Below are 18,330 nucleotides of genomic sequence, written 5' to 3'. Positions count from 1 at the left end.
TCAGTTAGTTTAGAAATGGCAACTCCGTAATTAAGTCTGACCGTCTCCTCCCTATTAAGTGAAACCATTATACCCAGATATCGAAGATCGGTATCGCACCACTCCAGGGGATAGTCCAGCGGCAATCTCCCAACAGCCGCCGTGAGTGGGAAGAATTGTGATTTTTTCCAGTTCATATGCACCCCTGATATTCGTCCAAAAACAATGAGCTCCCGCAGGATCGGGTTGAGATGCACCTGCGGCTCTTTCACATACAGGGTGATGTCATCCGCGTAAAGGGACACTCCTATCTGCCGCTGAAAGCAGTTGAACGCACTGTGCTTATGTAATTGTCTAATCCGGCATGGCATGCCAACGGCTCTATTGCTATGGCGAAGAGCAACGGGGAGAGAGGACAGCCCTGTCTAGTTCCTCTTGTTATAGGCATCTGGGGGGGATAGCGTTTCATTAACAATCACTCTAGCCACTGGTCTGGTGTATAACAGCTTCCCCCACGCAATAAAGATTTTAGGAAATCCCATCCTGCACAAGACATCGATGAGGTAGTTCCATTCCACCAAGTCGAATGCTTTCGTAGCATCCAAAAAAACTGCAGCGACAGGGAGTTCAGGCGCTATAGTCGGGATCAAGGAGAAAAGTGTGCGAAGGTTATGGGTAGTGGCACGTCCCAGGACGAAGTCGGACTGATCCGGAAGCACTATAGTGGGCATGATCAAAGAAAGCCGCGTCGCCAGCACCTTCGCTAGAATTTTTGCGTCGCAATTAAGCAGCGACAGGGGTCGATAGGAGTCAGTGTCTAGGGGGTCCTTACCAGGTTTCAGTAAAGACGTAATCGCCACCTCTCTCATCGTGCCCAGCAGAATCCCCACCTCCAGTGATTCCTCAAACACCTCCTTAAGAACCGGGGCCATCGTGTCTATATAGCACTTATAAAACTCGGCAGGGAGGCCGTCCAACCCCGACGCCTTCCCATTACTCAAGGACATTATGGCATCTCGGATTTCGTCAATCTCTAGAGGTCCTCCGAGAAATGCTCTATGCCCATCAGATAACCAACACAATGCAATGTCGTCAAGAAAGCCCCCAAAGCGGACCTCCCCTGTTTGTTGCGTAGAGTATAACTGTTCATAGTGTTGAAGGAAAGCCTTCTGAATCCCCAACGTGTCTCGACACCGCACACCGCCTTGCGTAGTAATTTCAAGGATGCCAGTGCTAAAGCGCTGATGTCTCGTGAGGGCAGCCAGTACTTTACCCGGTCTTTCCCCTTCGCAGTACTTCCTAGCAGTCCAATACTTCCCCCTATATTTCACTTCTCTAGCGGCTTCTTCCTCGAATTCTGACAGTTTGTCCCTAAACTTATGGCAAATCTCAGGATCAGTGTTACTTATCATCTCTCTCTCCAAGTCTTTCAATTCCGATTCCAATTGCGCTATGGTTCTGATGATGGTTCGCAGTACCCCACAGCTTTTAGAGATTGTAATCCCTCGAATTGTCACCTTAAATGCCTCCCAAATCATCTCCACGCTATCAACCGAACCCTTATTCCTGGGGAAGAATGCCTCAATCTCATCCCCAAGTTCCGCCTTAAAGACCGGGTCTAAAAGTACGGAAGTAAACAATCTCCATGGTGGTCGGGGCCTATTGAGACCTGGGAAAGTCACAACAACCAGCACTGGACAGTGGTCAGAGTAAGTCCTGAAAAGGTGTTCCACCCTATGCAAGCCTATGCTAAGGCCCCGTGAAAGAAAACCATAATCCAATCGGGCCCAGGAACGTGCATGTGTTGTGAAGTGTGTGCCCTCTCTATCGTCGGGGTGTGTGAACCTCCAGCTATCCACCAATCCCGCCTCCTCCAGAATGCCTTGTAGGACGTCCCTCGCCTGTTTGTTATACTGACTGCTCCCGTCAGACCTATCTACTCCCGGTCTCAAGGCTATGTTAAAGTCCCCGCCCCATATGATGTGTGTGGCCTCCGTGGAAAGGACGTGTCCCCAGAGAGTAGTAAAAAAGCCCGGAGTGTCAACATTGGGTGCATAGCAGTTCACGATTACAACAGTATCCAACCCGAGCCTCCCCCACAATATCACATAACGCCCGCATCATCCAATCTCACCCCCAACTCTTGAAAATGAAGTGTCTTTTTAACTAGTACAGCAGTACCTCTCGCGTATGACGAAAACGATGAAAATTTCCTAACAGCCCAGTGACTAGCGAATTTAGGGTCCACCCGTGGGCGGAAGTGCGTTTCTTGTAACAAAGCGATCTGCACCTGGTGCCTATCCAAGTATGCCAATACATTCCTACACTTCCTCGCATCATTAAGACCCCGCACATTCCAAGACAGATCGATATTTTATCCAGCGCAGTGTCAGCCATTACCCACCCTGCAAAACCATCATCACCAGCATAGCTATGTGCCCATCCCGCCGTTCAGGTGAAAAGCATCTCAGCCAAAACACAGAGTGCAACCGCACCAGCATCCAAGCTACATCACAGTCTCTCCCCGTGGCTCACCCCCCCCCCCCCCAACTTGACAATACCCAACTACAACACCCCAACCCCGCACTAGTCCATAAACAAATACATTTCAGTCAATGCAGGCAGCCCGTTACAAAAGTGCACAGCATGCCATCCAGTGATCAACAAGCAGAATCCTGCACCCCAGCAGAAGTAGGAGTGCAGCTGAGTGCAAAGCACAAGACCTCTACATGCTATAAATAAACAAATGAGGCCCACTATGACACAACCAAGGTCCCTTAACCAAAGTAGCAGTCAATAGCACAGGAATGAAGAAAACCAAAAAATAAAGGAAGGCAGTCCCGGGGGACCACCGCACCTGAAGACAAGTGCACCCACCCACCTCCCACTGAAGCATCCCCAACCTGCCAGTAACCCCTACCCCCCCCCCCCCCTTTACAAAACCCACACACCCCAACATTTGTATCAGAAGCAGCAAAGTCAATGTGGTATACCCTTCAGGCTGAAATCTAGAGGTGCACATAACCTCCCCCCACACCACGCCTGTGACCCACAGTTCACATAAGGGAAAAATAAAGCAAGCAGCTACTGCCACAGTATGATCGTGCCAGAACATATATTGCCAGTGGACAACTGTAGTTATTGCGATCATTCGGCCAAAACAGCAAAGGAGGTTAGCACCAAGGTTCCATTTCACTCCAAAACGAGTGCTCCCACCCCCCCACCCACTGAAGCAACCCAAACTTGCCAGAAAACCCATCCCCCCCACCCTTCAATAATACCAAAACATCCCAACATTTGCATCAGTGTCAAAAAACACAATGGGGTATACCCTTCGGGGCTTAGTCTAGTAGCGCACATAGCCACCCCCCACACCTCGCTCTGTGTCCTGTCCGGCCACCTTAGGCGCGACCGAGGTAGTGGGGGGGGGGGGGGTTGCCTGGAATACTTTACCACCATAGTCCAGTGCTCGACTGGTGACCTCCAGTAGCATACGAAATGACCACCACTTAGGCCTAACAGGAGGGTCCGATTCGGGCACTCAAGCGGCAGAACAGGAGTCAGGCATTCAGTGTCCAGTGTCATTCATCTTCATTGGCCGAGTGAAAGTCTTCTTGTCTGTCCTCACCGCTACGCTTGTTCTCTGCGCGTTCTCGCTTGAGTCTTTTAACAAAATCTTCCACCTGCTGAGGATTGGTAAAGAAATGTTGTTTCGCTTGATGCGTCACTCAATTTAGCTGGGTAGAGCAGCACATAGTCGATTTGTAGTGCCCTCAGCTTCTTCTTGACTTCTAAAAATTTACGCCGTTGTTTCTGCACCACCGGGGTGAAGTCCGGAAAAATGGAGAAGTTGACCCCTTCACAGGTTAGTGTGCGGTTGGTGCGAGCTGCCCGTAGTGCAGCGCCACGGTCCCGATAATTCAGAAGGCGGGCAATGATGGGTCGTGGCGGAGCCCCAGTAGCGGGCCTCGGTCCCAGTGACCGGTGGGCCCGTTCAACAATAAATTGCTTGGAGAATGCCTCCGGGCCAATCGCCGCAACCAGTATCTTCTCCACGTAGTCCTCCATGCGCCCCGTGTTGGTAGATTCCGGCACTCCTATCAGGCGGATATTATTGCGACGACTTCTGGCTTCCAACTCCTCATTCTTAGCGGCTATGAGTCGGAGCACATTGTCCATTCTCGCAATTTGCGTCTTCTGGGTGGCCGCCGTATCATCAATGCCGGATATGCGTTGTTCAGTCGCTGTAATGCGCTCCTCATGCGCATCAATTTTGTGCACCATGGCGTCCATCCTTGATGACATCCTGTCAACTTTGTCCACTATAGTAGCAAACCCCTGCCTCATTTCATGCATCATCTGTTGGAAGTCAGAAGCGACAGGGTTGGGGCCAGTGTCTGTCTCAGCAAGGGTTTGGGAGCTTCTCGCCTCCTGCGTGTTGCGCAGCCCCTTCTTGGTCGCAGCTGAATCAAACAATAGTTTGGGCTGCCTATTGTACGGTTTGCCCATGGTTAGTCATCAGCAGGTATTTGTAGCAGAGGATAGGGGATGTCCGCTACGATGGGCGTGAAGTGGGGTGGAAGCGGTATAAAGCGACCAGCACAGCTCCCCTGGAAGCACCCTTTCATGAAGAGACAGTGAATGTTCGCACACTGTGAGAGCAATCCTATGCCAGTAGCTGGTACATCAACAGCAGGTCAAATCAGGGGAGGATCCACAGTCCAGGTAAGGTCAGCAGGAGGCAAGGCGGTCATGATTAGCAGCTGCTTCCTCAACGCTGAGTTCCTCAATCAATGCGGCAGGAAGATAGTGTCATTGGCAGCAACCCGGGCTGAAGCTGCAAGGTTCCACTCTGTATCAGCATGCACTTCCCACGGCACATAGAGGGGATAGGAAAAAGGAAGGGGCCCAGCACCAGTAGATTAGTGCCATAGAGCACCGGATCCAGCCGAAGAGTGAAGACTGTGGCAGAGCAGTAGGTGACTTTTCAGGTCCCAGCAGGTATAGCAGGCATGTATAGCGCTTCGTGTCCCAGGTGCAATGGAGCGGGGTAGCAGCAGTCTCCAGAAGTGAAAGCCGCCCAGCGCTCGCAACGCCCGCCGCAGGGGTGGAGGGCTTCAGGATGAGCTCACTGCCTGGGGACGGCGGCTCCTGAGTCGCAGGCTCTACGATGTCCAGGGGCGCCACGGGCCGCAGCGTGGGCGCCAAGGGGGCGGTCGGTACAGCAGGCAGCGTCCGGGTCCCCAGTTACAACTACCGGGTGTAGCACGGGCAATTCCTGAGCACCAGTGTCAGGGAGTGAAGTAGGCAAGGGTACTCACGCAGCTGCGTCCCGCATCACCCGCTGCACGAAACGGCCGCCATTCCCCCCAGCCGGAGGTGCCAAGCAGCGCAGCGTCTCCAGCACGGCAGCAGTAGCGGTGGAACTAGATAGCTGCCGCCCAGCTCTCGGCGGTAATTTCACTATAGGGCGCACTCAGGGCCGTCCTAGGGTTGTACTTGCAGGTAATGCTGATCGGGGACACTTCGCGGGAGAGTACGCTGTGGGGCCCACCTGTCTCGTGGTGCGCCGCGACCTCTCGTAGGTTGCCAGCCCCGCCAGTAGCCCCAGCAGTTCCTCCGCTCCGCTCTGGGTGAAACTTCCAGCAGATGTAACTGCAGATAGGAGGATGGTGGAGCAGTGAAATTTGCACCGAGGCCGCAGTAGGGTAGTGTCTATGGGTCAGCGTGGTCAGGACGAGCAAAGGCGGTGGGAATGCAGGATAAATACCGGATTAGTAATCCAGGCTGCAGGAACCTCACATCGGTGCGGCCATACTGCTAGTGCGCCCTCTAGCGCCCCCCAAGGTATATCCTTTTTGAATCTGTGTCGCAAGTTAAAAACTATTAGTTTAAAAGACTGTTAGTTTGTAAGAAATAGCCTTTTCCCCAGACTCTGAACATGCTATGAATTAGAAGAAATGGAAACTGTTCTATTTTTTTTTAAAGGAGAGTGTTTTTTAGTAATTTATTTTCATTCAAAACATATACAAATACTTTTGCACAACTCTGGGTAAAAAGCATTTGTAAAAGTTATTTTATTTTGAACCTTTATTTGGTTATAGCTTAAAATTTGGCCAAGACAGATTTAGTATTGTAACAACCTCTAGTAGGGTTGAACGTTAAAGCTCAGTTGCTTTAATGGTATGTTTATATAATGTTATGAATTTAAAACTTTTTTACTAACTAAATGTTATTCAGACCTATCGTTATCAGATTAAATGTTTCAAACTATAAGATTTATACCATTTCTCCTAGGTCTCCTTAAAGGTGTATTTATAAGCCAGTGTTTGTTTGGTGGAACGTACATAAACTGGGGATATTACCTGTTGCCCAGCTAGCCCACATGGTTGCTGTAGTAAAGTGCATTTGTTTGCGCGGCTCCCCCAGTTTTGTTACATTAGATTTGACCACTTCCAATTTTGAAAATGCTATTGTTGATTAACTAGAGTCGCAACAACAAAAGCCAAGCATACAAGTTAAAGTTTAATTTGGTCATGTAAACCTAATACACAACAGGTTCTAAAAAGACTAAGGAAACGTCGATTTGCTGCTAATACATGAGTTAAAACGTGTTTTAAGACCACCTCCGTTTGGGTCAATACAGATGACGTCTGCTCTTATAATTATCATAAATTCAACATAATTCCCGAATCATCACACCACCAAAAGGTCATCACCAGTGAAAGCCAATTCCATTGTTTCCTGGCAGGTCCGTTTAAAATTAAAGGTTGCAATCGATGTCCTCTTGCTTGCAACAGCTAAGGACAAGTGCAGATTAGTTGTACCCTAGCGTCCCTACACTACCCGTGCTGTTGACAGTCATTTGGCCTGTTGTTATTTACTTTGTTACCTCAAAAACCTTCAAAAGTAGGAAATACACAAGTAATTTTCCTTAATTCAACATGACAAAGGAATTCTGAGTAAAGGAAGTAAGCCTACGCACTCATTATACAGCACAAATGTGATGTATGGTTGGAAAATCCATCTTCTCATGGAATCTCTGAATGGGATTCCCATAGAAGAGCTTCCGGAAGTTTGGAAGCATTTGAGTGCTCTAGCATTTACGTACCCTCCACTGCCCTCCCAGCCTATGTGAGGCAGAGCAGTTTGCTGGTTACTGTTTTTCATTTTTAGTGAAAGTGGCTTTTGGTGGCCTCTTTTGGTAATGTTCGTAGACTAATATTGTTCCCATTGCCTCGTATAGATGTTTATTGCATTTTCCTAAATATTCATAATTCCTAATCACCTTTAGCAATATTCTTTGAGGAAATCTTTCACTTTAAGCCACTGTTAGGAAAACCCAGTATTTCTCAATGAAACCAATTTTTAACTCTTAGAACTTGAATTACTTGACATTGTTTGTGGTCACACCTGGCTCTCCCCAAAATTAATAACTCCTTTTCTCACAGTTATCAGTCTTATTGGTGAACTGAACTCATGTCTCTTTGTTTGCCCTAGATTGAATACTCTTGCTGCACAGCAAAGCAGGCACATCCCAGGGAACTATAATAGTCTGCCCTGTATTCCATGTTGCCCCCTGTCAATTTTTGATTTCTATAAAAACAGATAACTTTAGTAAATGCAAGGGTTTCATTCTCAGCTGAGATTGGATACACAAATTATAATGAAATCCTAGTAAAGCAGAAACTGGCACATGGGATTGTAGAGCTGTCTCTTGCTTACTTTGTTTATTAGCACTGGCAGTCGGCCACTGTTCCTGCTCAGCAAATGCCTGCAGCCAGTATCTAAATGTAGAGTTATTTTTCTCCTGTAAGTGATTGGCTCCTACTCCCTGCCACTGCCTGTGAATCCCTGGCTCCAGACCCATTATCGGTGTCTACAAGTACTAAGATTTCTGCAACCTGCTAGTGTCTGAATGTGTGTGCCTATCTCATGGCCTCATGCCACTGTTGTTGAATACCAATCTTATGTTTGCCTTTATCTTAATCTTCCAGTGTTTAAGTACCCATTGTGCGTTTTGTTCATTTATCCTGTATGTGCTGACTTCTCATTTGTCTTCTGTACCCATTGCAGGTATGATGATGAGGAGGAAGAGGAGGATCAGATTCCTGGGGATAAGGAGAGGTTTGCCAGGTATGGGTGTTCCTTGATGGTCTCCTGCAAACAGGGAGGGCCAGGTCCAACGCCTGGGCCACTGCCTCAGACAGCTGGGTGTTTTGTTTCCAGGTGGGAAAAGCCCAAATCCAGTTGACTACAAGCTGTTAAGGTAGGAACAAGTACTTGCAAAATGAACTCTCCCGTATGTAAACTTATTATTTGAATGGAAAAGTCAGATTTATAATTCAGTAATATAAATTAAATTCTCCTAGCTTGGATAAAGGAAGCTGAACAAATGTGTCTGTCTGGTTACAGTTCTGTGCTTTTAAAACACTTAATTTTTTAACCCGCTCGGCGCTTATGACGGAACCGTTCCGTCACGCGCCTCGGGTGAGCTGTGCTAGTGATGGAACGGTTCCGTCACGGCCCGCTAGCCGCGCCTGCGCGGCGCGTTCTATTGAGCGGGCGCGTTTGTGACGGAACCGTTCTGTCACTAGCACAGCTCACCCGAGGCGCGTGACGGAGCGGTTCCGTCACAAGCGCAGGTGAGCCGCGCGGCCACCCCCACCCCCTAGCTCTGCGGCGGAATTGCCGCCGCAGTGAAGGGGTTAATGAATATATATATATAAATACCCACAGCAGTGTGTGTGTGTGTGTGTGTGTGTGTGTGACATTTTGTGTGATGTAAGGTTGTTTGCTTTCTTTATGTCGATACAAATATGAACATACTACACTTCTAAGTATTTTAAAACCTTTTGCCATTTATTTAACATTATTTTTAGAGTAGGATTCCTTTATAGAGCAATTCTATCTTAATAAACTTCAAAACTTTGATAAACCAGGGAAATCTTGATGTTCATTGGAAATTCGAAGCTCCACATTTGCTCCAAGGGTCGTCTGCTCCGAAGAAATTCATCTAAATATTTTTTAATACTTAACTTTGAAAACCAACTGTATTAAACATCTACTTTTGAAAATGGGACTTATGTTTCTTTCCAGGGTTCTAGAAAGTCTTGGCAATCGAAAACACATCCTTTGCTTTCTGCCGCCATGTTATAATAAGTATGATTATAATCATATTGGGTATTATCTGTAGATCCCGTGCCATGATGATCAAAACGTATGTTTTGTCTGACAGAGATTCTTTGGAGCAACGTAAAAATCTCCTGTCATGGGTGGTTATTCTAGTCGTGAAGCATGTGCCTATGTTGATCTACTTGTAAGGGCAGGACCTCAAGTGAAAGGTACATGGTGTGTCCTCTGGATCCCCTTAGAAATCACTTAAACCTCTTTAGACATCTCTTTAAGACGGGAAGTGCTTTGGTTAATAATTGTGCTGCAAAATGTTGAGTATTTGATCCCTCAGTGCCACCCATGACGCCAAAGGTTTTTAGATTATTTTGTGCTGTTGATTTCTGTTAACTTTTTGGATAATATTTTAGTTTTCTCTGATGGCTTTGAAAGGTTGATTTTCCATCTCGGAGACTCTTGGTTCATCCTTTGTTAATATAAGTAGCTTGTTGCTGTATCTGGGAGATCACATTTGAGAAAGTAAAGTTACTTGTGAATAGTCACTTGAAGGTTGTATTTCCCACTAACTTAGAATTGGTTCCTCCAGAATGTTAGTCAGGTAAGCAGTAGTGCACAAATAATGACTTAAGAAGCCTGTTCTGGGGCTGGGAAGATCACACTAATGCTTGTTACTGGTACTATTAATGGCACCACTGCTACTGGAGAACATGCTAATACTATTTACACTCCAGGTAAACACCACTAGTGTGTCTAGGTGAAATACAGATTGGTGAAAATGTTTAAATATCTGTGCAAGGGCCCCCACCAACAAGGGTGGCATGCTTCATCATCGGGCTGGTCCTCGTTGGGCCGGTCCTGCATTGCCTAACAAGCCCATGAAAGGGGGCTTTTTACCAGAGTTATTTTACTTGTCTAGTCGTTAATGAAGTTTACTTGAAGGTGAAAGTCTTTTTATGTATGTGTAGATGGGTGAGGAAACTGAAAATAAAATTAACTAAGCAAGCGTATCATAATAATGTATTATTTGAGAGGCCCTTGTTAATGAATACAAAAAGAGAGGAATATAATGGAAGGTAATGTTCCTTCTTATTCTCTATCACTGGTCAACATGCTTTTTGCTCTTTATTTAGTCAAATGATCTATGACAATTCATTAGGATCCAAATACCCTAATCTACAAAAGAAGAGGACTTAAACTCAATTAGATAAGTGTGCCCACATTTAGCAACCACCAAATTTGTGTTGTAAAGAGAAACGTACCTGAGAGCTATAGACAACTGAGCAGAGGATCTGGTTAAAAAGGCTCTGCTTTCCTGGTACAAAAATATTTTAAATACCCAAAGAAATTTCTCCCAGTAGATTGTAATATCATAAAATTCTGAATCTATGGTGTCTATTAACCGACGCTCAGAATTCTGGGGCTCTTTTAACTGAACTACTCCACCACAGCTCCATCCTCCATTACAGAACCAAGCACATTTCAAGGAAAATTCACTTGCTACAACTGATCTCTTGGGGATACTTCACTTTAGTGCATTATCTTTAAAACTGCTGGTCGCAGTCTTTGTTTTTGGGTGTCTGGTGCAAACTAAGGGGCCAGGGATCCACCAGTTGCTACTAGTGGGTTTAAGTTAGCATATCTCTGTATCCTAAAAGACTCGGATATCAAAGCAGCCAGCCCCAATTCACTGAACGTAGCCCTAAGGCCATTAATAAAATAGGAAATTCCTGTTTATTACTCAAGTTGGAAATCAGTTTCTGTTGTAGGAAATTTGTCTTTTCTGCACAGTCACCCCAGATTTTTCAAATGTTTGCTGGACCATATATTTTTGATGACTGTAGACCTCTGGGAAATTTACCCCTGCTAACCAATGAAAACTGCCTATGCTCCTCATTTGAACATGGAGACACTGGCATACCCCTAATTGGCATATTTAACTTACCCTTTAAGTCCCAAGTATGTGCTACAAAGTCGACCGATGGCCTGTAAGTTAAATGTCACCAGTGGATGGCAGCACTCATTGTGCCACCGACTACAGTGACAGTGCAAATATGGATGCAGGCCTGCCATTTGCAGCCTGTTGCAGTTTTAAACTGCAAATTTTAATTGTCAAAGCAACCCCCTTTGACAGGTCAAAACATTTCTTATAAATATTTATAAGTCACATCTTAGTAGGCCTTAACTGCTTCGCTGCGGCGCACATTCCCCTGCTGTGCAGGCTAATACCACCTGTGCGCGAATCGGACGGCCCCCGGCTGTCCGATGCACACGCCCACCGTGACGTCGACTGGCCATGGACCATCCGACGCATGGAAGAGGTTATTGGACATAAGGCAGGGTGCATGGTACTTAAAAGTAGGACATGTTGGAATTTAATGTTAAACATTTCCTTGCTTGAAAAAGTCCCAAAAAACTATTTTCAGTGTAACATGGCTGGGTTTTTATCAGGAAAACGCTAGACTACATTATTACATTTAATGCTAATTTCAGTTAAGGATTTGCTTGAAAAATTATGATTAAACTATTCTAATAGTTAGTATAAATCCAAATCAATTATGATATTGTATATTTGATAAATATAAAGTAAAACGTCCTTTAATTTTTTTTTTTTTTTTAGAAAGTTACCTTCTCCTAGCCTAAAGCCTTTGGAGGCCCATTTGCATTTATACTCCCACTTATGCTAGTTAGTACTTAGCACTAGGTGTGAATGAATGTGGGATGCCTTCTGCAAATAAGCAATAGACAGACCTGATTGGGCAGAGATGACCCCTCTAAATCTGGAAGAAAATGCGGAGGTTCAGTGAGTATCCTTTTTAGGTCGAACCTAGACAGCGCATGCGCTGTCAGGATGACCTGTTGTAGGGGAAAAGGACTTCAAAAGAACTTATGTCCCGCCCGCTGCCTTCCCATTGGTTAAATCCATCAGACGCTCTGCTCGGCCGCCCTAGCCTTCCCCCCTCCCCAAGGGGCCGGCCGAGCGCTTTGCCAGGGCCGGTTGTGGTTCCCAGTCCGGCTCTGCCTCCTCCCTCATCGCAGCTTGCCCCTTCTTGTTGTTCTTTTATGTGAAGGGCGTGAAAATGTATGCAGTGAACTAGCACTCCTCCTTCCTTTCTCTCCTCCTCTTTGCCACACCAAGAGGAGTAGAAAAGCCTTTCCTTATCATATGCTGCTCCTGCCTTTTCACTTTTCTATTGGCCGTTTCCTTTTTTTAGATTTGTGTAATGTCATCTGTTTGATGTTTTTCTATTTGGAAGTGCAGCCACAGGACAGAAAGAAAAAAAAGTTTACAATACTAAAAATCAACAATTAATTCAATAAAGCAACACAGAGTGGTTGCAAAGTGCCCTGATTGGTTCACATCCAAACACATTAACGCCACTTGGGTTTGACACTGGAGCGCTAGTTTCGTTTTCTGTTTTCCTTCAAAACGGTGATTTCAATAAACTTGTTTTTCTTCTCCTTTCCTTCGCTCCACTGCTTTAACGATTTTGCTGGAAATGTCATATTTATAAGAATTGTTTTCTGTTGCAAAATGTAGCCTTAGGACGGAGAGTCAAAAAAGGTTCACAATACAAAAAATATTTAACTAAATACAGCAAAACAAATTGGTCGCAAAGTGGCTACAATGCTTTTATTTACCCCCAAACACATTAGCTCCAAAATTCCAGCTCTGCCACCGGCTTGTTGTTTCCTCTAGAATACTGCAGAGCCCAGCTTGCAACCTTAAAGGAATGGACCGATTTGAGTCCCTCATCCTTCCCTAGTGCCAACTAAACTGGGCTAATCACTGCACCTAATAATCATCGAGGCTTTTTTATTTACCTGGTGTTGAACTGTCTGGTCACACCGCTGAAGCAGCGTAGTTTCTGTTCTGTTAGTACGATACTGATATTAAATTGTGCTTCAAATGGTGTTATACGTGCTTACCAGTACGAGACACGCACACTTCAATAGCCACAGAATAACCCACAGGAATTGGTCTACAGTTTTTATCACTCTGTTGTCTCTTTTCCGTCTATCTGCCCCTTCACTATCTCCACACCAGCCCCTTCACTCTTCCTCTTCACTCTCTTCTCCCCTCTTAAGAATCCATAAAGTGCTGCAGTTTTCTTTTATCAGGCATGCATTTGCTTTGCTTATTTTGCTTGTTTTTTCTCTGGATCACAGCCACTGGTAAATTTCGGACTCCTACATAAAGAAACATTGCAATTTGCGACTCCAATACTTCAATACTTCAAAATGTAATCAATACGAGACCAATTGCATTGCAAATGCTTGTTTACATTACAGTTACACCTGCTGCTTTAATATTCAATCCTACGTGACGACTGGGGTTTTACATATAACTCTTGGACACACTTCAAAGGATGAGAACAGGATAGAACACCATACCTATGTGACCACTGTCTGGTTGCTGGAAAACCCTGCTTTGTTTTATCAGACGTCTGCCTCTGAGTTTATTGGGATAACTGTTGCTGCGTCAAACTACATTTTGGTGTTAGATGTGGGAGGACACTAAACTTACCATTGTACACTCCACCCCACTTACACACTCAACTCTGAGCCAAGCTTAGAAGACTATACTTGCTCTCCCTCCTGTACCCATGACAATGAAGTGGACTCGAAGTGTCATAGGTTGACATCCTTTTAAAGCTGCAAGGACCCAATGAGCTCAACGAGGTCTTTTCCTGCCACTGCTCAGCAGACTAGCGGCAACTGGACCTGGACTGGATCCTGCTGTTTGGCCTCTGCCTGACACCCTTTGTGCCTCCCCTGAGGTCCTGGGGGCATTGTCAAGTGTACTCCTGTGGTAGAGTGGGACTTAAAGCACTCACATCAGAGGGTAACATTTTTTACTAGGACAAACCTGGATGGTGTATCTGACCTACGCTCTATCACGGTCAGTGTTAAGTTGCACCTAGGTCCCAACCCATCGACTTTCATTGCCATTTTATGCTTCTTGGCACTATTCTGCCTTTAGTCATTTTGGCGTCATTTTGTTTATTACAATTTACTCTATTTTACAAATTTGGTTTGGGATTTTTTTCATATTGCATTTCGACCTTATTACTGTTTTGATACTCCATACATTCTTTACACATTGATCTTACGTCCTCTGTGTCATAGCTACCAGGTGGTTGAGCTTGGGTTAATTTGGTGACTTTAGGGATTCGCCCTGATAAGTGTTGTGTTTTTTTCTTCAGGTGGGTAGTCAGCTGATCCAATCAGTAATCAGATTTCTTGCAGCTGTGTACTGTCACAATGTTAAGGATGATACAGGGCAGAACAGGGCGGTCCTTGCTTAAACGATGCCTTCAGTTTAGACAAGCTTCAGTTTGCTTGGCCTTGCTTCAGGTTTCAGTTCATGTCTACATATTTAGATTTATAGCTTCCCCTTCTCGGGTAGCTCACAGCAGCAGTATAGCCTACATCCATGGACTTGTACCCAGCCTTGGAAAGCTAGCAGCTTCCAGAGTGTTGTCCTTGGTAAATGTCCCTCTATGCTGCTGGTGCCTTAAAGCTTTTCAAGATATCCAGGCAAATGCAGAAACCTTTCTTAAGGAGAAGGGGTCTAAATCTGGGGACAGTGGTGGAAGGCTAGGACTAGTTAATTTGTGGGTACCGAAAACCTATGTGCCAAGGCAAACTTTTAATACTTTCTTCCCAACGTTTGACATAGGAAGGCTGATGCTGGGACCCACTGGTCAAATAAATTGTAATGAATACATTGCAGCTATTTCTTGAAAGGGGTCACTGCAACTTCCTGAGATTTTTTCGCAATATTAGGAGGGAAACCTAATTTCCTTGTTCAGTTTGAATTTTACAATTTGAATTGCATGTATCTGTAAAGTATCGGTTATCACCCTTTTGTTTCAATTACTTTCTATATTTAATTTTTCAATTAATTTCCAGACGTTGGTGTCTTTTTCCATAAAGTACTTTTTATTAAGTATCCAATTCCATCATACTTAAAACAGAAGAACAGGGACAGCAAAAGCCACATTTTTCAACATATGCGAGTTGAACACCCCAATGTGACTGGCTTCACCTTCCGTGGTATTGAAAGACTGACCCAGAGGCCGAGGGGAGGAGCTCAGGAACTGTTAATAAGACAAACCGAGGCCAAATGGATAGGGAGATTGCGGTCTGTAGAGTAGGGGCTGAATACTGAACAGGATCTTCATTGCTTCCTTTAAAAATGCACTTTATGGAACTCCACAAGTGAGCATAAGAGAACTATAAGAAACACCCCTGCTGCCTGTCCTTTGGCAACTTCCAGAGAGTCCTCAACTGAGCACAAAGAGAGGAGGCCATGAATGGGCAGAGGATGAGTAGAATTTGATCTGTTGAGGCAATCAAACCAGCTTGGCAGGCAGGACTGCAGGCTGAATGTATGTGAAGCTTTGAACAAAAACGCATTACTTAAAAAATAAAAAATAGACGTACAAAATCTATACAATCTACACATACCTTCATGGAATCAAGGATATGTAACAATTAATTGGCACCTCAGGTGTTCATAATAATTGGTTTGAGAAGCAACAGTCTTTACTCACGATGTATGAATATAGCATGGGTTAAACGGACTAAAGGACATGCACAAAGACCCCTACTCTTATTATTGGAATCACTTCCGAAAATGAGATAATAATTTACTTGAACTAGCAGATCTCCTATTCAAAAATTGTTTTTAAATGCTGCACTTCAATTTCTAACTTTGCTTTAAGATAGAAATGCATTTTCCTTGTACAGCAGTACGACAATGTGGTTTGAATCAACTGATCCATTGACAGAGTCTAGCATTTTCATAACTCAATGGCCTTATTACAAACCTTAGCCACATCTATAACTGACCTTTAGTGGACCTGTCTAGTGCATCAGGTTTAGTGATCTTTAGAAGCTTACAAGCCTTATGTGAACCCCTCCAAATCTTGTACCACAGTTTGGGGAGTGCACAGGTTTGGAGCATGTGTAGCAGCAGATCACATGCTTTGCATACTCCCGTCATCTAGTGTTGTATGCAGATGTTGCAAGTTGTTGTTCTACAGAGTAGAAGTAGAAACATTTCAGTTCAGGGATGACTGGGGTGATTTCTCCCCAAAAATGCAGCAGGACGAAGACACCACTTTGATTACGTTTTTTTCGCTATCTGGTTCCTACATGCTTTTTGGAGCTCTGGGACCCCTAAACTACATAAGAACATTAGTTTGACTGCAGAAGCGTGAATCTCCTTCAACGAAATAATGAGAGACAGCTACTTTGAAATTGACCCTGCACTGTGACTCCCTTTTGATAAGGGTTTCTTTTTCATTATGAAGACACTGTGCCACTGGGCGATGGAGATGACCCATGGCATGATTATAGCATGGGCTCACAAGAGGACCCACCTTTGGTCCCCTATTCATAAAACCTTCTCCACTGTTTGACAGTACAGCATAATTTGGTCAGCCATAGGGTGACATACCACCACAAAGTTAAATTGAATGTGATGAAAGAGCGAGATAACATTTTGATGGAGACACTTTCCAAAACTGCATGTCCCTCTTTCCTCACATGTAATTTAACTTTGTGAATAGAAATCATCATAGAAGAATTTCTCTGAAGGTGCTAGTTGAAATAATTGAGGCTACAAAAAATCTCTAGCACTTCGGGTGTTTTTCACCTCCTGTGCGGTGGGAGGGGAGCCGCGCCCGGCGCCGCCGTGCTGGTGACGAGCTCAGCTCGTCATGAGGCACAGCGGACCTGCACTCATGACGAGCTGAGCTCGTCACGGCCACACCCGTTTTTCTAACGTTCAGCACAGCGGGGAAATTATCCCCACGTGCGAACGTTCCAACGGCCCTGAGGAGTTCAGCTCGTCATGAGTGCAGCTCAACCATGCCTCATGACGAGCTCAGCTCGTCATTAGCACGCAACGGGTTAAAGGAGATCTGGACACTTTGGGGTATAGTTTATTTTGGACTAATCCAGCCACCATACCTAAGAGTGCTATTTCCAAAGTCAAGGCCATTTTTCTTGAGTAGCAGTTGAAAGTATATATTGCCCATGCAGAACATTCTTCCTTGACTGCCAGCTACCTGTACTCAAATAAATGTTTAGGGGCTCGGAAAGGGAGTTGAAAGTTAGAACCCCTATCCTAATGTGGTATCCTCAGAGGCATATTGTACTTTATATCTTACATTTTGCTTGGGGGCTTCCCCCACTAGAGTGTAAAAGTCGAAACGTCTACCAAACCCATCTATTTGTCAACTTTGTGACTGTGAAACGGACAATGGGGGCATGAAACCCTGTTACATGTTTTATTGTTCTGTACTGAAACTAAATATCCGCACCACAAGAGACTAGTGCCCTTTTTAAATTATTTTCAATTACAACATGCAATACTGCACTCACACTTTCTCATAGAACATATAGCCCATTGATCTGTATGTCAGTGGCCTGCTACCCATGGGCAGCCTGGGTATTTGGTGACAAGCCCGAAATGGGTTTGAGATTGGGGTTAGTCCTGCTGTGTCTGGCGCATGCCACTTGCATTGTGTTTTAATTTGTTATCCTGATCTATGAAATGATCAATGAGTGTATTGTAATATATGCCTCCCTTATAGTAGGTTTTAACTTTTCACCTCTTTTTTTTTTTGTAACAAATTTTATTATTTTGTCATAGAACACAAATATCAGTACAGTCAAACCAACCAAGTCACAGACCACCCCATAATGCACATACTTAGTTCTATCAGTCATGTAGACCCAAACTATGAAAGACGCACCCTTTTCCCCAAATCTTCTCATACTTCTGTGTACATCCCCATGCCATATAGATGGGTTTTTCTTGTTGGGTGCAGCAGTACATTTCCGCCCACCAGGCAGCCACTGAGGGAGGGATTTGGGAGGCAATGTCCCTCTTAGAGACCAGTGTGGCTACCCCCACAAAGGTACGTTCCATTCTCAGTACCCCAAAGTCATCCCGCAAGCCCAGAAGGGCAACTCTTGGGGAGAGATCCAAGGGCCGGTCAAGGACTGATGAGAATTATCGCACTATCTCCCTCCAGTACAGGGTCCACATCGGGTATGACCAAACCACTTGAAAAGAAATCTGCGTCCAATGATGCACAGACAAAGCAGTTGGCTTGCGAAATCCTACCCACCTGTTGAAGCCACTGAGGGGCCATTTAGGTTAAATGGAGGTTGTTGAGTTGCATCAACCTAAATCGCGTGGAG

General features: G+C 45.0%; 1 protein-coding gene across 8 annotated transcripts in view; it reads left to right on the top strand.

Annotated features, from left to right (window-relative positions):
* The window catches only part of ARNT2 (aryl hydrocarbon receptor nuclear translocator 2), a 916,564-nt gene that overhangs the window by 229,897 nt on the left and 668,337 nt on the right, over positions 1–18,330 (top strand). For 4 of the 8 annotated variants that reach the window (XM_086957881.1, XM_086957880.1, XM_086957879.1 and 1 more), the window contains exon 5: positions 8,056–8,115. The exons of the other annotated variants lie outside the window; for them this stretch is intronic. In XM_086957881.1, the coding sequence (XP_086814007.1) occupies positions 8,056–8,115 (60 nt within the window). The remainder of the gene's footprint in view (positions 1–8,055; positions 8,116–18,330) is intronic. 8 annotated transcript variants of the gene reach the window in all.

This window comes from Lissotriton vulgaris, chromosome 2_1 (assembly GCF_964263255.1).
Source record: "Lissotriton vulgaris chromosome 2_1, aLisVul1.2, whole genome shotgun sequence".
NCBI lineage: Eukaryota > Metazoa > Chordata > Amphibia > Caudata > Salamandridae > Lissotriton > Lissotriton vulgaris.
The sequence above is the reverse complement of the archived record's forward strand: the minus strand, read 5'-3'. Positions and strand labels throughout refer to the sequence as shown.